The 23,267-nt window shown below is 34.0% G+C and overlaps 1 protein-coding gene across 1 annotated transcript; it reads right to left on the minus strand.

The window, feature by feature from the left end:
* Nucleotides 1-18,197: 18,197 nt before the first annotated feature.
* Nucleotides 18,198-19,139, minus strand: LOC100022915 (olfactory receptor 1052-like). Its single transcript, XM_001374576.3, has one exon. The coding sequence runs from the start codon at nucleotides 19,137-19,139 to the stop codon at nucleotides 18,198-18,200; it is 942 nt and encodes a 313-aa protein (XP_001374613.3).
* Nucleotides 19,140-23,267: the final 4,128 nt, after the last annotated feature.

Raw genomic sequence — 23,267 nt, forward strand, 5'->3', positions numbered from 1 at the left:
TTCTCCCTCATCCTATCAGCATCTCTGCAATGGTAGTGATCAAAAAGCTCCTAAATTTGGAAGTATAAAGAATAAATTAGAAACCCTGAGGAAAATATTATTCAGAATTCCATGAGTAGTCTACTAGAAATGGTACACTTAAATTTCAGGAAAATTCATCAATGGTCTATGGAAAGCAAAATTGTTAGTGAACTGCTATATTATTTAGTGGGGTTTTTTTTTGCCCTCTTCTTGCTAATGTGATTGACTTAGTATCAATTTCATTATTTTTTCACAGAATTAATTTTTAGTTCATTTTTAATTTTTGTGATTTATCCAGTCACCCTTTAATGTTTGTTATTTTCTTTTTTCAGTTTATTGTTAGTTTTATTTTGTTTATTTTCTATTTTTAAATGAATATTAATTCTAGTAAACCATTGCTTTTTTTCCTATTTTCTTACTGTATGTTTATAGGAATATATTTTTTTCCATTTGGACTGCATTAGCCCAATACCAGAAATTTTGCCATACTGTTTCATTATAAACATTTTTAAAATGATCATTAACAAATCCTATGATTCAACCATGCCGTTTGACCCATTAATTATTTAATTTGACAATATTATTTTTCATTTGGGTGCTAAACTTTTGTTTCTCACATATGAACTAATTTCTTATTGTCTGCTTTAAGAATTATAAATCATACCTTTAGTATTTCTGCATTTTGATATATTCTATACCATCACTGTACCTTTGAATATAATCAGATTTTAGTTTTAGTTTTCTATGATACATAAAACAATATTTATTATTCTGTTTTTAGAAGTTGCTATGTCTTTTAACTCTAATTTGTCCAGAAATTTGTTTATTTTTAATTTATTCTTTTTTTTCCATTTTCATTAGACTTAGCTCAAACTTATAAAGGAAAATTGAAGTCTCCTATCATAATTGTATGGATATCTATATATTTAAAGGCAAAACAGAGCAGGACTAGTTTATAGTGCTGCTAATATGCAGTCAATTGAGTTTAATGAATAAAAAGTATAAATGTTTTGGCCTCTGTTTTAGTAAGAATAATTTGAAAGCTAAGTGGAAGATAGATTTGAGGGGATACACTAAGGCAGCATCACTGCCCCCCCAACCCAACACCTAATATAATTACTCAGACATAAAGTACTGGATAAAAATAAACCAAGATGATTACAGTGTTAAAGAAAAGGGAACATATACAAGAAATATTACAGAGGTAGAAATTATAGGATTTTATGAAGGATTAGATCATCAGAATATGAGAGAGTTAAGAGTTTGGAAAGACATTTATGTTGTGAGACTACCCTTTACAGTGATAAGGAAGTTAGCAAAAGGGGGATCCAAGATGAAAGATAATTAGCTATGTATCAGACTATGTATGATATGTTTGCGATGAATACAGAACAGCAAACTTGAGAAGGAAAGGAAATGGATGACTCTGTTATGAGCATGTCCAGGCGTTCACACACAGTTCTAAATATTACCTACATAATAATGATAATAGAACCATGGAACTGATGCATTTAACAAGTTAAATATTAAAGATATGTTGAAAGATTTAGTAAAGGAGAGAGAGAAGGAACAATAAAACAGGTAGAAGGAAAGCCAGGAGAATATTGTGTCAAAAAAAATCTAGTGTAAGAAGAGAATATTAATGACAAAAGAGAAACTTACAAGGGTAAAAATATGTTAGAAAAGTTCAGAAAGATGAACATTGGTGACATCCTATAACTGATAAGTGAGAGATCATGAGAAACAGAAGACAGCAGTTTAAAAGGGAGAATGGAAACCATGGATCAAAAATTCAAGAAGAGAATGAGGGAAAAGGAATTTGAATACAAATTGAACTTCTAAATTTTGTAAGGTCTAAAAAATACATAGAAACATAGAGATGTAGGTGCTATTAATATATTCATTCACAGAAAAGAAAACTGAGCAACCCAATGCTTAAGCTAACTGTCCAGAGTTACATGCAGCTAATAAGTTAAACTCGGTTCTTCATAATTTAAATTCTAGGATTCAAATCTATCTCATAGATGCCTGATATTCCAATTTTTATGGTCACATCTAGCTCTGATATTCTGATTCTGTTCTGCTATTTCATGTCTTAACTCAAATTAATTAATTTCAAAGAGAATCTTTTCCCTACACCCGAAATATTAATCACTTAATGGTTTTTATTAGTGCATCTAAGATTAAAGCCAGTACTGAAAGTGAGAATGAAATATGTGTTAGGAAAAAGATCACTGGATTTTAGGTAAAAAGAATTGGATTGAGTTTTTGTTATATGTGAAGTCTTGGCTCAATCATTTAAAATCTCTGGGTCTGAATTTTGCAAGATGAAGATGAGGAATGTATGAAACCTAAGGCCTAGGCTCATCTTCACCTCATGTGCAAGTCATAATTTTTAGTCTGGTGTGTCAAAAATTGTCATTTTTATTTATATTGAGGAATAAAATAAAATAAGAAAGTTAAAATATTTCAATTATATTTTCCATAAAGAAAACCTCTGGAAATTTGAGGCAAGGACTAGGAAAATTGATGCAAACTAGGAAAAGATAAACTTTGGCTTAAAATAATGAAAACATGTAACAACTATAGTTGTAAAATCTTGAAATAGATGGTTTTTGTGGAGTCTCCACTCAATGGTGGGTAACTGCTTATCATTTTTTTGAGAGCTGAGCCTGTGGTTTCTCAAAGTTAGGGGTCCTTCTGACTAAGTGGAGCGATCAGGTGAATAATGAAGAGGTGAGAGACAACTGAGTGGTCAGACATGTGCTTAGGCATTATGCAGTTGTTCTGCCATTGTATGAGGGTTGTATTTATTTTATAGCTTCAGTGAGTACATGCTTTTTTTGGCACACAATCATTTTACAACATACATGATCTACAGATAATTGAATGTTTCACACATTAACAAATCACTTAATCAACATTCTGTGATCATTTACCATGTTGCCAGAACAGAAATATTTGTGATTGAGATGAATGACATGGATATGGTGACCTTAGTTCTGGAGAGGTCTTCCCCTCTTGGAGGATGCTGCATTGGTAGAACACCTGATCCTTCAGTCAAGGGTTAATAAGTCCTGCTGAGTGGAGCCAAATGCCAGAGTAATATTTAATGTGATAGGCTAGACATCTGTTCTACCCTTTTTTGTATGTCTCTACTTTCTTTCTTTCCTTCTTTTTTTAAAAATAAGATCTATTAAAAGTCATTTTGACTTTGAGCTATAATACTTTAAATCAGCAATCACAAGATTATTTTAGAATTCTTCTATATTTTATTCAAACTGTTAATTTAATTCCTTACATTTTTTGGCAACTGAGAAGTTTTGGTGAGCACCCTCAATTTGCTGATCATCTCCTTCACCATTTCCTATCTCTAAACTATACCTCAGCCAGCTATTAGCTAATTCCTCAGCTGTTGATCTTCCTGCAAAGAATGATAAGTTCTAAACTTTAAAAATGAATAGATAACCAAGCATGATACTAAGCAACGAAATCCAAATTGAGAAAATGCTATTTCTTGTCTTTCTAAAATGTCTTATGATCCTATAGAACATTTCGCAATGGATATATTTAACACTGCTTTTGTGTATACTCATTGTAACCGGATATGTTGCATTTTACCTATCCTCCTTTATGAAAACTCTGACAAATAGCCTGTATAATCTAGAAATTCAAATAAGAGAGTCATCTTGACCTCGGTCTATACAATGCATTCCCTATCATGTCCAACACAGTTCCTGTGGAATCCAACCAATTACCCCTCCTACCACTCAACCAATCCTTGACCTAAAAGTTGAAATAAAAGCTTACCTTGAGAGACAAACTTATTTTGAAAGATGACTAGAAAATATCTTATATGACCTTGAAAAGAATTTCTGCTTTGGGCAAAAAGCCTCCCTCCCCTTCTCTACTGCCCCAGGGAGTCCCTAACTCTAATCCACAGTCTGGAAGGAGCCTCAGGATCTATTCAAGGGGTCCCCCCCTGCACTGCACTAGACTGAAGGAAGGAACACTAGGACTGAAGTGCCCAGTTATTGATCCCAAGGATGAAACAAAGACCAACAATTTAACACACAGGAGGGAGTTTATTAAACAAACTGCAGTTTGGGTTCAGCATTCTAAAAATGAATGGGCCCTGAGTCTAAGGTTTGCACGCTGTTTATATACTTTTGTGGTAGAGGGAGTGCACAGAATTTCCTGGGGTGGGGGAGTGAACAGGAACTCCTGGGGCTGAGGTATTATCAGCTCCTGGCATATGTCAAGAGGGGGAGGGATAGGAACTCCTGCGGTTAGAGGAAAGGGAGGGGAAAGAAGGGGTTTGGGAACTGGCTCTTTAGGACCTTGCCTGCTATGGAAAGTAAAAGAGTGGGAGTTCCTGTTGGGTCCTAAAAACCATTGGATTCCATATGGGCAAAAAGGCCCCTTCACCCCTATTCAAGACAAAAGAAAATAAAGTGGGGAGAAGGTACACCACCTGGGAAGGAACTTTCCTCAACAATCCCATGTGATTGGATCTGGGAAAAACAGCAGCCTGTTCCCTCTCTCTGACAGGGTTAATTTCGCATATGAAGTCATGAGCAACTGAGTTTCTATTCTTAAGCTTAACGAAGAACTCACTCAAAACTTCACAGAATAAAATTAAACATCTTAAAGTCCCATCTGGTTTCCATTCTGTAAGAATTGAAATAATATTTCTCCCTAGATATATATTTTATAAAGTTTATTGGAAAGGGTAGACAATCATTCCTAAAGCAACCTGACTACGTAGTCACTCGTCTGCATGTCTCTTCCTCCTTTCCTTCACCTGCCTGTCCTGTTCCTTTTCCTGACTTCTTCCTTCTTCCTTCTATTTTCAGTTTTCCCCCTCTCAAGCCTTGACTTTTATTGATGTACAGATCATACATGGACACAAACCTGATGCAACTGTGCTATGTCAGGAATGTTTGATGGGCAGATGAAGCTACTCAGGAGGGGGAGGTGATGAACTTCCTTGACATAGTAGTAAGAAATGATGATCAGGTTATTTTTTTTAAATGGTAAGACATTAAATCATGAAAAGAGAAATTAGAATAATTATGAATGTCCACCTTCAGAGAAGAATGGGTCATTAGGAACATGCATTGAAAAGTTTTGCAAATTAACACCCCCTTGCATACATATAACCATATATTCTTTTGTTTTACATATATGCAAATAAACATGTAAATTACACCTATACCTATATGTAAAATTAAATAATATATTGGCATATGTATACATGTGCATATGTGTATATTTATACATATATTTGTATATATACATTAGTAGATGGATATATAATTATTTATATTAATAGTTTTATATATTTACATAGCTATTTCTACTTCTCTCTCTCTCTCTCTCTCTCTCTCTCTCTCTGTCTGTTTCTCTATATCCTGAGTCAAATCATGTTTTCTCTAAGGTAGGGAGGGATTTCAATGTAACAAACTAATATATTTAACTGAAAAAAATAGATCAGAATATCATATAGTGAGACAGATGTAATTTATACTGGAATTTAAGAGCTGGTTTTAAGTCAGGAAAATTATAAATATAACTGACTTGATCATAAGAACAAGAAAACCCATATGATTAAGTCAATATACGCTTAAATTTTCTTGGTCAAAACCACACCCATTCCTATTAAAATAACTGAGAACATAGGAGTAAATAAAATGTCTCTTAAAATGATATTATATGTATATAATTCAAATACCAACCATTATTTCAAACTGAGATGTACTGGTAATCTCCCCAATAAGATCAGGAAAAAGCAAGGTTAACTATAATTATCATATTTAATGTCGTTCTAAAAATGTGAGGTATAGGAGAGGAGTTTGGTTACACAGTGGGTTGAGAGCCAGGCATAGAGATGGGAAGTCCTAGATTGAAATTTCCTAGCTGTATGATCCTGGGCAATTCACTTAACCCCCATTGCCTTCTCATTACCACTCTTCTGTTCTAAGATGAAAGGTGAGGATTTAAAAATATTTTTAAAAATATAATGTGTTCTATAGAAATGAGACAAGGAAAGAGAAATTGAAAGACTAAGAAAAATCAGTCAGGAAACTATAGAAATTAAAATTAATATCAAATCCTAAAATACAATATTTGAGGAGATTAATTAATGATTATTTGAAATCAAGGAATAAAGAGGATACAAAATAAAGACCATGTGCCCATGGCTGATTAGCCATTTTAAAATCACCATGCTTAGCTTAGCACCACTATCAAGCTTGATGTCATCATGCCAAAGAGACCAGGACTTATTATGTAACTCCCTAATATCCCTTTTCTACAGGAAGTACATAATGCCAGGCAGTCAGTGGACTCCCAGGAAATGTAGTTCTTTTTTAGGGTAACAGATTTTCAATGTTACAAAACATAACTATCAATCTTTGTAGAGGACATCATGGTATAATTAGAAAACTCTACAGTATAAACTGAAAATATAGTTTAAAAAAAACACCAAAGTTTCAGGACGTAAGGTAAAATTGCAGATAATATCAGTCTTTTTGTACATGAACAGTAAAACCCAATAGGAAGAGATAAAATTTAAATAACATTTAAAATGTCTACAAAAATGGTAAAATACTTGGAAGTCTGTCTGTCATAATAAACCCAGTGATTATATGAAAACAATTTCAGAACACATTTCTCACAAACAAAAAGTTTTTAAAACTGGAGAATCAATTGCTTTATTATTTAATAGGCCAAGCCATATAATAAAAATGAAAGTTACATCTAAATTGATTTACTTTCTCAGTGCCCTACTACCAATAAAATTATGGCATTAGAAAAAGCATAAAAACAATTCTTCTGGAATAACAAAATGCTAAGGATATCAAGGGGATCATTGAAAAAATGTGAATAAAGGTAGGTTAGCAATATTGCATCTCTAACTATCATGAAATGCAAAATAATCAAAACAGTCTGACACTACTTATGAAACATTTATGGTTCAATGCAATTCATTAGGTAAACAATATGCATTAGTAAATGAACATTATAATTCAGCATTTGATAAACCCAAAGATTCAAGATTTTGGACCTAGAACTCACTATATGACAAAAATTGCTTGAAAAACCTGGAGAGCAGTTTGGTAAACTATAGGTATAGACCCAACGTCTCATACCACACTAAGATAAAGTAAAGATGTAACCAAAATTGAAGCATAAAGGGTACTATCAGAAATAAATTAGGGGAGCATGGGAGATTTTACTGATCTGATGTATATATAAATGAGCAGTTTATAGGCAAACCTAAGATATAGAGGGTCATAAGAAGTAAACTGGATTAATTGATTGTTATGATCATTCAATCATTTCAGTCCTGACTCTTTTTAACCTCATTTAGTGTTTTCTTGACAAAGATACTAGTTTGCCATTTCCTTTGGAAGCTCATTTTACACATGATGAAACTGAGGCAAATAGGGTTAAGTGATCTGCTTAGGACAATACCACTGTTTGAAGCCAAATTTGAAGATGAATATTCCTGATTTTTAGCCCAGCATTTTCCCACTGCCCTACCTAAACTGCCAAAATTTTCATTATATAACGTTTTTAAAAATTTACATGATAAAACCAATGTTGCCAGGATTATAAGGAAAACAAATGTCAATTATGAAATATATAACTACTGTGATCAAGGCATAGTGAAAGAAAAATGTTTTATATCACTTTTGATTATAAAAATATATTTTTTAAAACGTCTGTGTAAAATGGAGATTTGAAACCTAGACTTCAATCCCCAGAAATCCTTGGTATTTCCCATAATTCCCTATAATCTCACCTGAGTCTCCACCTGGGCGAGATCGCAATTAGTATTTAAACTGGCAGTAATGACTACCTTGCTCTTCTATGCTCTGTTCTCCCATTGTAATGATGTAGTAAGTAAGCTAAGAGCGGCTATTCTAAATTGGCTAATCAGCCATGGGCATGTGGTTTCATATTTTCTTTATTCCTTGAATTCTAATAATCCTTAATAAAACTCATAAAATATAATATTTTATTACTAGAGACTAAAATTTAACTTTACATCTGAGATACCATATCTATCAGGTTGGCTAACACAAGAAAAGAAAATGACAAATACTAGAAGAGATTTAAGAAAATCCTGTCTTAATTGCATTTTCATGCCACTTTTTCTAGTTGAATAATTTTCTTTATTAAGCTGTTATTTTCTTTTTTCATTGCTTTCATTTTTCCCCTTTTTCTTCCAAATGTCTTATTGATTGTTTAATTCTTTTTTGAGTTCTTCCAGAGCCTGAGACCAATTCCAATTTTTCTTTTAAGTTTTAGATGCTGTTCCTTGGACCTCATCATCCCCTATTGCCTCTGAGCCTTACTCTTTATTCACATAGAAATTTTCAATATTTAGATGTTTCTTTTCGTATTTGTTTATTTTCCCAGTCTTTTTTTTTTTGCCTATGGACTGGGAGTTCTGAAAGCTGCTGATTCTGTTCCCTCTGTTGATGGCTTACAGGACTCAGCACTCTTAGCTTTTTTGCCCTGTGCCTAAAGACTTCATTATAGTGCAGTCTTGTAAAAAAATCACTATTGATTTCCAGATCTCACTTTGGGTTGGTTCCAAACTGTAGAATTTCAAGGGGTTGAGTGTGGGATGTGGGATGCTCTGCTGTTTGTATAGGCAAGGTCCAAAAATTCTGAATATGGCCTAGGGCCAGACTTATAACCTGGCACAGTAAGTGAGTATGGTTGGCTAACACTCCTCTGTGTTCAGTTTTGTATCTGGTTGCCCTTGGTCCCATGAAAATTGATCCTCTCTGTCTACTTTCCAAGTTCTGTTCAGCATGAGAGCCTCCTCACTCTGTCTTGCTGTTGCTTTATGACTCCTATCATTTAGAGTCAATTTTTAAAGATTTTTTTGGAAGGATTCTCAGAGTGGTTTCATCTTTTGTTGCTACTAAGTCACCATCTTGGCTCCATCATTCCTAGAGAGGATTAAAAGAAGTATGACAATAGCTCTCTGTTGGTGGCTCTCCAAAAATTGTTTATAATTTTTCTTTTTATTGTCATATTTTCTTTGTTTCTATTTTTAGTAACATTGTGAAAATGAAAGTGTTTTACAGAAAATTATTTATAGTTTACATCACATTACTTGCTTTCTTCCTGGGTGGGACAGAGGCAACAAATGGGGAAATAATTCAGAATTATTTTAATGAATATTTTTAATAATAAAGGAAAGTCAGATACCATGGCAACATTTCTAACAGCATATGCCTGGCTATTTCATGTATCTCTTGTCCTTTTGCTTAATGAGTTATTCTGTCTCCCTGTCACTTTTAAATTCCAATATAAAACTTTCTGTTTGGCATGTTTGTGTCTTCTTAATCATGTCCTTTTGTATATAACCTTCCTTCTTCTACATTACACCCCTCAATCTAGTGTATGACCTAACTAAACCAGAGTACATGCTATTTCTGAAAAATATCATTCCATGTCCCATTTCTGTCTTATTTTTTTTCTTTTCCCTTGTATATAGAATGCTCTTCTCCTGACTGTTCATTTTGCTGTCTTCCTTAACAACTCTAATCAATCTTATTTATATATGAGGCTTTTCACATCTTTTCTTTTGAATCGATCATGATTGTAACTGGAAAACAATTTTAGGGACTTCCCTATATTCCTATAACTATTTTTGAAATTTTCTAGGATACTTAAACCTTTTTTGGCTATTATTTCTTTACATATATTATGTCCCCTATTACAAGGTAAGTTCTTTAAGGCAGTGACTGTTTTGCTTTTGTACTTATATTCCCTGCATTAAATGCAATGCTTGCAACATAGTAAGCATTTTTTCTTTCTTAGTATTTTAGAGAATGGTAACATGTCATTATTTCATAGAAAATCACTGAGTAATATCAGATTTCCAAAGTGTGTAAATATCTCTCTGAGCTCTCAAGGAAAATAATATTTTAGAAGCAAGGATTAATTAATTATAGTTCTTTGATGCTCATATATTCCTATGAAAATAATAATAGTAGTTGTAAACAGAGTTTATAATTCCTGATAGCTTGGGATAAAATAAATCATCATGGTAAATTATGGAACAAAGGCTCAGAGCTTATAGTTTGTCCCATATCATCACACATGTAGTAAATGACAGAGTAAAGACTGGAAAATAAGATATCCAGAATAATTTTTTTTCTTTAACATTTCTCCTTGCCCTTTGCAACCCCCTAAGAAATAATGAAGAATATTAGTTATATAATATTTTAATTTATGAAATAATTTGATTTAAGGGGTAATTCATGTACAAGAAAAGATAATTTTAGTCATTAGCTATACTATTTTAAGATGCATATGAGCAAAAATAATTGAACTACTTAGAAAATTTACTCAAAAATGATTATTGGGAAAATACAAACTTTTAGTATTTCTAATAAATTAGTTATATTATTTTTTTCACTTTAAACATTATTTTATTTGGTCATTTCCAAACACTATTCATTGGAAACAAAGATCATTTTCTTTTCCTCCCCTCCCACCCCCTTCCCACAACCTCTCCCATAGCCGATGCATGATTCCACTGGGTATCACGTGTTCTTGATTCGAACCCATTTCCATGTTCTTGGTATTTGCATTAGACTGTTCATTTAGAGTCTCTCCTCAGTTGTATCCCCTTCCCCCCTGTAGTCAAGCAGTTGCTTTTCCTCAGTGTTTTTACTCCCATAGTTTATCCTCTGCTTGTGGATAGTGATTTTTAGATCCCTGCAGATTGTTCAGGGACATTGCATTGACACTAATGGAGAAGTCCATTACCTTTGATTGTACAACAGTGTATCAGTCTCTGTGTATAATGTTTTCCTGGTTCTGCTCCTTTCACTCTGCATCACTTCTTGGAGGTCATTCCAGTCTCCATGGAATTCCTCTACTTTATTATTCGTTTTAGCACAATAGTATTCCATCATCAACATATACCACAATTTGTTCAGACATTCCCCAATTGAAGGGCATCCCCTCATTTTTCAATTTTTGGCCACCACAAAGAGCACAGCTATGAATATTCTTGAACAAGTCTTTTTACGTATTGTCTCTTTGGGGTACAAACCCAGCAGTGCTATGGCTGGATGAAAGGGCAGACAGTCTTTTATCACTCTTTGGGCATAGTTCCAAATTGCTCTCCAGAAAGGTTGGATCAATTCACAACTCCACCATCAATGAATTAATGTCCCTACTTTGCCACATCCCCTCCAGCATTCATTACTTTCCTTTGCTGTCTTGTTAGCTAATCTGCTAGGTGTGAGGTGATACATCAGGGTTTTTTGATTTGCATCTCTCTGATTATAAGAGATGTAGAACACTTTTTCATGTGCTTATTAATAGTTTTGATTTCTTTGGATGAGAACTGCCTGTTCATGTCACTTGCCCATTTATCAATTGGAGAATGGCTTGATTTGTTGTACAATTGATTTAGCTCTTTGTAAATTTGAGTAATTAAACCTTTGTCAGAGGTATTTATGAAGATTGTTTCCCAATTTGTTGCTTCCCTTCTGAATTTAGTTACATTGGTTTTGTTTGAACAAAAACTTTTTAATTTGACGTAGTCAAAATTTTTATTTTACATTTTGTGACTCTTTCTAAGTCTTGCTTGGTTTTAAAATCTTTCCCCTCCCAAAGGTCTGACATGTATAATATTCTGTGTTTACCTAATTTACTTATAGTTTCCTTCTTTATGTTCAAGTCATTCACCCATTTTGAATTTATCTTGGTGTAGGGTGTGAAGTATTGATATAAACCTAATCTTTCCCACATTGTCCTCCAATTTTCCCAGCAGTTTTTATGAAATAGTGGAATTTTGTCCCAAAACCTGGGATCTTTGGGTTTGTTGTATACTATTTGCTGAGGTCACTTACCCCAAGTCTATTCCACTGATCCTCCTTTCTGTCTCTTAGCCAGTACCAAATTGCTTTGATTACTGCTGCTTTATAATATAGTCTGAGATCTGGGACTGCAAGGTCCCCTTCCTTTGTATTTTTTTTTCATTATTTCACTGGATATCCTTGATCCTTTGTTCTTCCAAATGAACTTTGTTATGGTATTTTCTAAATTGATAAAAAAATTTTTTTGGAACTTCAATGGGTATGGCATTAAATATATAAATATGTTTGGGAAGGATGGTAATTTATATTATTTTGGCTTGTCCTACCCATGAGCAGTTAATGTTTTTCCAATTGTTCAAGTCTAGTATTTGTGTGTGTGTGTGTGTGTGTGTGTGTGTGTGTGTGTGTGGAGAGTGTTTTGTAGTTGTGTTCATAAAATTCCTGTGTTTGTCTCAGGAGATGGATTTCTAAGTATTTTATTTTGTCTAAGGTAATTTTGAATGGGATTTTTCTTTATAGTTCTTGCTGCTGAGCTGTGTTGGAATTATATAGAAATGCTGATGACTTATGTGGGTTTATTTTGTATCCTACAACTTTACTAAAGTTGTTGATTATTTTGACTAGCTTTTTGGTTGAATCTCTAGTATTCTTTAAGTATACCATCATGTCATCCACAAAGAGTGATAACTTGGTCTCCTCATTGCCAATTTTAATGCCTTCAATTTCTTTTTCTTCTCTAATTGCTGCTGCTAGTGTTTCTATTACAATGTCAAATAGTAGAGGTGATAATGGGTATCCTTGTTTCACTCCTGATCTTATTGGGAATGCATCAAGTTTGTTCCCATTGCAGATGATATTAGTTGATGGTTTTAGATATATACTGTTTATTATTTTTAGGAACGACCCTTCTATTCCTATGATTTCTCGTGTTTTTTATAGGAATGGGTATTGTATTTTATCAAAGGCTTTTTCTGAGTCTATTGAAATAATCATGATTGTTGTTGTTTTGCTTGTTGAGGTGGTCAATTATGTAGATGGTTTTACTAATATTGAACCAGCCCTGCATCCCTGGTATAAATGCTACTTGATCATGGTGGATGACCCTTCTGATCACTTTCTGGAGTCTTTTTGCTAGTATCCTATTTAAGATTTTTACATCTATATTCATTAGGGAGATTGGTCTATAATTTTCTTTCTCTGATTTTGGCCTACCTGGTTTTGGAATTAGTACCATGTTTGTGTCATAAAATGAATATGGTAGAACTTCCTCTTTGCTTATTATGTCAAATAGTTTGTCTAGTATTGGGGTTAGTTGTTCTTTGAATGTTTGATAGAATTCACTGGTGAATCTATCAGGCCCAGGGGATTTTTTCTTAGGAAGTTCTTTGATGGACTGTTGGATTTCTGTTTCTGATATGGGATTATTTAAGAAATCTATTTGTTCTTCTGTTAGTCTAGGCAAATTATATTTTTGTAAATATTCATCTATAACACTTAAATTGGTATATTTATTGCCAAATAATTGGGCAAAGTAGTTTTAATGATTGCCTTAATTTCCTCTTCATTGGAGGTGAGGTTCCCCTTTTCATCCTTGATGCTGTTAATTTGCCTTTTTTTTTCCTTTGTTTAATTAAATTGATCAGTACTTTGTCTATTTTGTCTGTTTTTTCAAAGTAGCAGCTTCTAGTCTTGTTATTAGCTCAATAGTTCTATCACTTTCGATTTTATTAATTTCTCCCTTAATTTTTAGGATCTCTAGTTTGGTTTTCGTATGGGGTTTTTTAATTTGTTCGTTCTCAAGTTTTTTGATTTGCATTTCCAATTCATTGATCTCTGCCCTACCTAATTTGTTAATATATTCACTAAGGGACATGAATTTTCCTCTAAGTACTGCTTTGGCTGCATCCCATAAGGTTTGAAAGGATGTCTCACCATTGTCATTTTCCTCAATGAAATTATTAATTGTTTATATGATTTCTTCTCTAACTAACCGATTTTGAAGTATATTATTTAATTTCCAATTAATTTTTGATTTGGCTCTCCATGTACACTTTCTGATAAATATTTTTATTGTTTTATGATCTGAGAAGGTTGCATTTATTATTTCTGCTTCTCTGCATTTGAGTGCCTTGTTTCTGTGACCTAGTGTATGATCTATTTTTGTGAATGTGCCATGTGGTGCTGAGAAGTTGTATTCCTTTTTGTCCCTATTTATTTTTCTCCATATATCTATTAACTCTAATTTTTCTAAGATTTCATTCACTTCTTTTACCTCTTTCTTATTTATTTTTTGGTTTGACTTATCTAAATTTGATAGTGGTTGGTTCAAGTCTCCCACTAATATGGTTTTACTGTGTATTTCCTCTTTCAATTTTCCTAGTTTCTCCATTAGGAATTTGTATGCTATAACATTTGGTGCATAAATGTTGATTAGTGATATTTCCTCATTGTCTATACTCCCTTTTAACAGAATATATTTACCTTCCCTATCCCTTTTGATGAAGTCTATTTTTGCTTTGGCTTCGTCCAATATCATGATTGCAACTCCTGCCTTCTTTCTATCATTTGAGGCCCAAAAGGTCTTACTCCATCCTTTAATTCTAACTTTGTGAGTATCTACCCGCCTCATGTGTGTTTCTTGAAGACAATAAATGGTAGGGTTTTGGGTTCTAATCCAATCTGCTATTTATCTACGTTTTATGGGTGAGTTCATCCCATTCACATTCAAAGTTATGATTGTCACTTGTGGATTCCCTGGCATTTTGATAACTTCCCCTAGTTCTGACCTTTCTTCTTTAGCTATATCCTTTTGAACCAGTGATTTACTTTAGGTCAGTCCCCCTAGTCCCCTCCCTTGATATGCTTCCCTTTCTAGCCCCTCCCTTTTTATGCTCCCTTCCCCTCTCCCCTCTCCTTCCCTCCCTTTTTATACTCCCTCTCCCTCCCCCTCCTTAATTTCCCTTATTTTCTTACCCTGTTGGATAAGATAGAATTCAGGATCCCACTGGATCTAGATGTTCTTCCCTCTCAGAGTTGGTTTCACTGAGAGTAAGGTTGAAGTAATACCACTTCAAGCTCTCTTCCTCTCCTTCTCATATGAGAGTTATTCCCCTCCCCTTCTCATGTGTATCTTTGTATGGGAAAGATTATTCAATTTAGTTCCCCCTCCATTTCTTGAAGTAAATCATACTATAATCGATGGTTCCCCCCCTCCCTTTTTCTTTATTTCCCCCACTTTCCTCAAATCTTCTCAATGCCCCAATCTTTCCCTATGCATGTTTCTTCTAACTACTCTTATGATGCATACAATTTTTGAGAGTTACACAAAACATATTATCCACATATTAATGTATATAATTTAATGTAAATGTAGTCCTTATAGAAGAGAGTTTGACTTGAAGAAAAAAAGATAAGATTTATCTCCTTTTCCCTTTCTTTCATATTTACCTTTTCATGTTTCTCTTGCTTTCTGTGATTGGATGTCAAATTTTCCACTAAGTTCTGGTTTTTTCTTAGCAAATGCTTAGAAATCTTCTATTTTGTTGAATGCCCATACTTTCTTTCTGAAGTATATAGTCAGTTTTGCTGAGTAGTTGATTCTTGGTTGGAGACCCAGGTCTCTTGCCTTTGTAAATATTGTGTTCCATGCTTTGCGGTCTCTTAGTGTGTTAGCCACTAAGTCCTATGTGATCCTTATGGGAGCCCCCCTATATCTGAAGCTCCTCTTCTTGTCTTCTTGTAGGATTTTCTTCTTTACTTGGAAGCTCTTTAATTTGGCGATTACATTCCTAGGGGTTGTCTTTTGGGGATTTAATATAGAGGGTGTTCTATGAACCCTTTCTATTTCTATTTTGCCCCCTTGCTCCAGAACATGTGGGCAATTTTCTTCTATAATCTTCTGTAGAATAGCATCGAGGTTTTTGTGTATCTCTGGTTTTTTGGGGAGACCAATAATTCTGATGTTGTCTCTTCTTCCTTTGTTTTCCAAGTCTGTGACCTTTTCAGTGAGATATTTCATGTTTTCTTCTAATTCATTAATTTTTTGGCTTTGCTTTATTGAGTCTTGCTGTTTTGTAATCTCATTGTCTTCCATTTGTTTAATTCTGGTCGTTAGGGACTGGTTTTGCTTTTCAGCTTTGTCTGCCGTTCTATTAGATGCTTCGAGCTCCTTCTCCAATTGTGAAGTCTTGTCTATCAGACTGCTGATCTCTTTCTCCCATTTTATTTTTCCAAAAGGTTTCCATCTTTTGGGTAAGCTCCAGTTTGAGATCTTCCAGAGTTTGTGGATAGTTTCCATTTTGGGAGGCATGTTCTGATTTTGTTTGGATTTCATCCTCATTCTCTTTTTTTCCTTGGGTACTCCCTCCATAAAAGTTTTCAATAGTCACTTTTTTCCCCCCTTTCTTCTTGGAGGCTTGATTTTGGGACGTGAGCCATTCCTTTGGTGGTTTTATTCCTCTTCCTTTTTTGGTCTGGGGTCTGGGTGATGTGGGCGGGTTTTCTGTGAATTTAGGTTGCCTCAGACTAATTCTTCCCAGCCTCCGAGGTTTCTTAGAGAGCAGGTCCCTGTGCTCAGCATGGCAGCCCCTTTGCTCAATGCAGCCTCTCAGTACAGCCGCCCCTTTGCTCAGCGCAGCCTCTCAGCACCCCTTTGCTTAGTGCAGCCTCTCAGCGCAGCCTCCTCTTTGCTCAGCACAGCTTCTCAGCGTGGTCACCCTTTTGCTCAGAGCAGCCTCTCAGTGCCGCCGCCCCTTTGCTCAGAGCAGGATTTTCCCATGAAACCACCCTGAGAGGTCTTTTCCTTGCAGTTTTTAGATCCCAAGGACCCTGGTGTGCCCCCCCCAGACAGAGACGCTCCTCACTCACTTGCTGTCCCAGTGAGCGGTCTGATAGCTTACTCTGTTTTGGTGGAGGGGGCAGATGGGAGGCTCAGTTCAAGTTTTTGTGCGAGCTTTTCCTCCTCCTTATAGTGTAGAAATGTTCAAACCCCACGTACCTTCATTTCTGTGGGGTACTGGGGAGTCCCTCCATTCTTCCAAAGGTGATTTTTATGCTCCTTTGAGGTAGTCTATTTCATTCGGTGGTGGGGAAGGGAAGCGAGTCACATCTAGATTGCAGCCATGTTTACCCGGAAGTCCCTAGTTATCTTATTAAGCATTGGCATAACTATTAAATTATATATCAGTTATATCTGTGGTCATAATTACTTTTTGACCCCATGAATACCACTTAGTACCTGTTTGGGCATAGAGCCTGGAAGTTTTTTGACTGCATGAACTAGAAGGGCCTGTGAGCCAGGCTGGAACTCGCTGTGACTACCAGACCCAATAGCCTCTTATAGTGGTGGTGGGGGCAAGTTTGGCTAAAGCCGGGCTGCCTCTTACAAAAATAAACAACTCTGAGTTCTAAAGTCCTTTCTTAGTGTCACCAATTGTAAAGATTAAAATTAATATTTAATACTCAAGATTCAAGATTCAATACTCCAAGTATTATTTTAGTAGTATTTATTAAAATCAACTTAGAGCAAAGGAAAAGTAAAACAGAGAAAAAACCTAGCCCTACCTTGCTCCATGCTGCTACAAGTTAGAGAGAGCTTCTGTGTGCAAGCATGCATTGTCCTCCAAAAATGAAACTGAATACCAAATTAACCAATGATGCATGACAGGAAAAGTATTAGGGGATTGTGGGAAATGTAGTCTCTTGGATTCAAGATTCTAAAGCAATACAATACAAGGTTGATAGGCTTTCTAATTACAATTTTATAAAATTTAATGATGCAGTGATTAGTGTGCTGGGCCTGGAGTCAGGAATTCCTAAGTTATTTTCAGAATTGCAATGACAATATGGATATAGGACAATATTATTATTATGAAAATAATCATTCAATCATGCTTGAAAAGATGAAAAGTAATATCTCATTGGTGTATGCATCAAAACATGGTCACAGAAGTAATCATTTACTATATTTGTGCAACAGAATTTCAGCCTTAGACATCTAACATATGTTATCCTGATGGTGTTTTTGTTTAACCTTTATTTACTTCAGCTTGCTTACCTTAGTGTAACAACACCTATTTCACAACATTCTTGTGAGGATCAAGTAAGACGATATTTGTGAAGTGCTTAGCATAGTGACTGGAACACAGCACATGTTTAACTCCTATTTCCCGAATGTTTCCATGGAGATTCATAACAGTATTTCAGTTTAACATTCAATCTGATAATATCTCTGACCTAAACCTAATAGAAAGATCTTTCTTTAATTTTCCACAAATTTGTTCTTACTTTGTCTAAGTAAATTTCAGAACTAAATCAATTATGAGAATGTTTCCAAATGATTGATCTCTTTGCTGCATCCTTCACCTCCTTGTTTCTTAGGCTATAAATGAGCGGGTTTAGCATAGGGATTATGAGTGTATAAAACACAGCAGAAACTTTCTCTTGCTCCATGGAATACTGAGAACTTGGTTGTATGTAACTGAAGGTCACAGACCCTAACAACAAGGTCACAGCTGTCAAGTGGGATGCACAGGTAGAGAATGCTTTGCGTCTTCCTTCAGCTGATCTGATTCTCAGGATAGCAATGATGATATGGATGTAGGACACCATGATGATCATGAAGGCAAACACTGTAATCACTCCAGAGAAAACTAAAATTAACATCTCATTGGTGTGTGCATCAGAGCAAGAGAGCTTCAGGAGTGGGGGGAAGTCACAAAAGTAATGATTTACAACATTGGGGCCACAAAAATTCAACCTGAGCAAACCAATTGTGTGGGTCATTGAGTTAATTAAACCTCCTAAGTAGGAACCAAGGACCATTAAGATGCAGACTCTTGGAGTCATAGCAACCGTATAAAGCAATGGATTGGCAATGGCTACATAACGGTCATATGCCATCATAGATAACAGCATAACCTCAGTAGTAATATACACAGCAAAAAAGAAACCTTGAAAAACACAACTAGCAAACCAACTTGCTTTGTTGTCTACTAGAAAATTGATTAACATCTTGGGAGCTATGACAGTAGAGAAACTAATGTCACATAAGGAGAGGTTGCTGAGGAAGAAGTACATAGGAGTATGAAGTTGAATATTCATCCAGATAATTATGATCATACCCCAATTCCCTACAAGGGTAACCATATAAATGACAAAGAAGAGCAAAAAAAGAGGGATCTGCAACTCTGGGATTTCAGTCAGTCCCACAAGAAGGAATTCTTTCACAAATCCAGTGTGATTCCATACTGCCATATCCAAGATTTCAGTGTTATTGATCCTCTTTGTACCTAACTAAATGTCATTCAATAATAAGTAGTGCTGCTTTTTCTGGGATATGATTTTGACAACAGGAGATTTTAGGGCAGATTGTCCTATAAAAGAGCAATAACAATTTGTAACTGATTATTATAATTGTTATGATTTTCATATTTTATAATTAGTTTCAGACAGAAATTATCCTATTATAGGTGGTAGTGTAGTTAACATTCATGGGCTTGACTTTAGATAAAAAGTCAATATGTGATACCATTTTATTTAATGTTATATCAAATACTAGAATATTCTTAGGATAATTTGCTAACTATAGTTGTATAAAGCTATTAAAATAAATGCATTCTCTTTATGCTCATTAAAACATTTGCAAAATACCTTCTATAAAAAACAAGATAATAGTAAATATATTTTCTTGATCTTGTTCCCACATAAGTTTGCTCTCCTTGCTTTGTTTATAAAACTTTTCATCTAAAAAGCTGGAAGATAATAAGTGTTTCTCAAAATCGCATCTGGGATAAATATTGATTTGTAATCTTTTGTAACAGATGTTCCAATTTGGCAATTATTTACAATATTTCAATCTGTGATAATTGCAGATATTAGTAGAATTTATTAAATAATTTCTTAATGATATTTTGAAAGTATTACTGAGATTTGTATTGAAATTAATTATTACTCAGATCCTTTGATACCTGGATGGTAGCATCTGTGTATGTGGGGAAATTCTATCAGATTATTTCTTGGTAAGTATTTAGCAGAAAATTACTTTTTATACCCTGAGATAATGTGTTGTAGAGTTTCTACTATGTGCCTAAGTTTCTTCATTCATCACTCATTTAGATACCCTTAATGATAATACTTGGGATTTTGGTGGGAAGGACATGTCTCTAAATTGTCAATATTAACCACTTCATTTCAACAGATGAATCCGTTTAATGAAAAGATGAAATTGTACTTATTACTTTTACATCTTTTTTTTGTAAAATCAAGTCATCTCCTATAAAAGTTTAGGTTGTATCTATAACTAGGATGTTAGAAAGGTTAGTCCCAGTTATTAATTAACTTTGTATATGCAATGATAGTTAAGGAAAAGAGAACATTTAAGAGCTCTTGTTATCAATCTTGGAAATTGAGGTAAATAGTTTGACTAAATCCTGATTCTGAATAAAGATAACAGAAGCAATTCTAGTCAGTTGTAAACGTAGAAAAAGTATTTGATTTTCAAAGAATTTATGTCAATACCAGAGTCCTCAGATTCAATGACTAAGAAAGACAAAAGATTTGTCTGATAGTATCAGTAATAAGATCAATAAAATGTTTGGACCTTATCCTAGAATTTATCAACTATTAGGTAACATACTTTGAGTATGTGGGTTTTATTAATCAATGATATGTTTTGGCTTGCAAAAACCTATAAAAACAAATATACAAAAATATACAAAAGAATTTTTCCTCACAGACTGGTTGAGATTATCCATGCATAGTCAGTTTTCAGCTCAGAATCATGATCCAGAGATTTGTTACAATGCCTTGGCCATTCATTTGAAATTCAATTATCATGAACTTGACAGAATAATGTAGACAAAAAGCCTTATTATTCTTTTCATTTAATTAGGTGGTCATTGAGCTAAGAATGAAAATCTTCATCAAATTGAGAGCTATTTAACTTAATTTCAATTTAACTTAATTTCAATTCTTCCAGGTTTCTCATCTGTAATAATTCATTGTTCTATATACACCAACACAGCAGCTTTAGTGACTATTATTTTATTTTAGGCAATGTAATATTCCAACAGCTAGCACTGATATCTGTGAATGTCATACTGGCCTAAAATCCTTGAATTAATTCATTTATGTTATCTTCTTATATTAATTTCTCCCCATAGAAAATAATCTACTGTTGATAGATATCCCAAATCATATAATTTTCATTTTGCAAAATTTTTCCCTTCTGTTTCTCCATGGACAGGCATTCAGTAAAATATTTTAAATAAAATATCTCCATCATCTTCAAATGTGGAAATGAAGTTTCAATCATTTAGTCACAAATTTCTTTACTGTTCTTGGAGATTTGACTCTTAACAAAAAAGCTTGAAATAACTTTCTTGAAAATCTCAAAATAATAATCTTTCTCATCAACAATGAAAAATTTTCATGCAGACTTCTTTATCAGGATTGGTACTTCATCACAGTTAGCTGAATACTTATTATCTACTGTCTATATGTCAGTCAGTGTGCTGAGAAATTTTGGAAAGATCCTTAGTTAATAGCATGTTTGGGGCATGAAAGAAATCCACAAGGATAATATGAACTATAACGGCCAAAACTATCACTATTTTATTTTCAGTTGGTTTCATTTGGCTCTAGTTTTAGATATAAGCAGAATAAAATGAATTAACCATGTCTACTTCCACTCATATCTCTGTCAGTCATATTTCTTTCTTAAGCCAGATATTTTAACCTTTTGTGAATGTGTATGTGTGGGTGTGTGAGAGAGAAAAACAGATAGACACAGAGAAACCAACAGATAAATTGCTTTGGTAAATTAATGATGCCCATGAACTTCTCAGGACAAAATTATTCAAATTATATAAATAAACATATATGCAAGTATACATATATGTAAATATATAGGTAAACTTGAAAGCTCTTTATCTATTCTGATGCAGAAATTGCCAAAATATGGTTCATATTTGAAATGAATTAGGAAAAATAAAATTTAAAATGTTTAGTTTGTTAAAAATCACTCTTTTAAATTATCTATAGATAAATAGAAAAACAAGACAGTTGGTACTAATTTAGATATACCCAAACAATAAGGACAACTTTCCCCAAAGCTCTACTTATCCTCAGAAATCAGACCAGTCTAGGTATAGAATGGTGCAGTTAGGTGGAATAGTAAAGAGTGCTAGGCCTGAAGTTAAGACTTTAGTTCAAATCTGAACTCAGACACTTACTAGGTATGTGACAATGAGAAAGTCACTTAACTCTCTTTTCTTCACTTTCCTCATCTTCAAAATGACCTGGAAAAGGAAATGACAGACAACCCCAGTTTCTTTGCCAAGGAAACCCAAGTGAGATCACAAAGAATGACTGAATAAATAAGCATCAAAGAAATGCATGTCTTATTTGAAATTATCTTCTTTTTAGTTTTCCATTGTATTGAATAAGCTAAAATAATAAGCTGATTATTGTGTGATCTTCTTTAACAAAAAACTTATAAAACTCTTATTTTAATGAATAAAAAGTCTATGGTCTATATTAGAAGAGTGGCCAGTGATGACATTATAGATTCTTTTTTAGAAATCTCATTAAATCCAAAATGTACAAATTGTACCTCAGTTAATGCATGCCCAAATCAAGTAAACTGTAGTTTACAGACTAGTTTTCTGGGCAGAATCATTTTACTCATCATAGATGAGGTGGAAAAGAGGAATAGAGAGGAAAAAGAATCAGTCTTAAAGTAAGATGTGTATTTTAACCCAATCTCTATATCTGATCTCATGTGTAAAATCAAATAATTTACTGTGCCTTCCTGGGAATGATCAATATGCTCATTTATAAACTTTGATGGCTGAACTAATATATTCCAAGATCTTAACACCTACTGAGATGGCAAAATAGTTTTATTTCTATCAAATCAAACTTAAGGAAAGGGCACAAAAAAGCATATCAAAGATTCTCCCTTCCTGATGCTGGGAGGAAGATGATGTGTATGGATCTTAAGTACTTCTATTTTGCTTCTAGAGTTTGGGGGCAGCTTTTGTTTCAAGGTCCTGTCATCTATCCAAAAATATCATCTGTGCCTGTACCTTAATGTGATATGTTACAAATTAAATATAAATATGGTAAGTCCATTGAGGAAAGAAAAAAAAAGTGAGTCTGACAACTGTTTCCCCTATACAAAGGTAGAGACAAAAGACAGACAGAGGAATAGAGATTGTGAGTTATATAGACAGAAAGTGACAGATTCAGGAATAAAAAGGGAATTGAAAGACAAGAGTGAGGCAGGAATATAGCAAGAGAGAGAGGAAGGGATGAAGGTAGAAAGAAGAATTGAAGGATGAGTAGAAGAAGGAAGAGAAGAGAAGAAAGAGAGACAAAGAC

This window comes from Monodelphis domestica, chromosome 6, assembly GCF_027887165.1.
Source record: "Monodelphis domestica isolate mMonDom1 chromosome 6, mMonDom1.pri, whole genome shotgun sequence".
NCBI classification, from domain to species: domain Eukaryota; kingdom Metazoa; phylum Chordata; class Mammalia; order Didelphimorphia; family Didelphidae; genus Monodelphis; species Monodelphis domestica.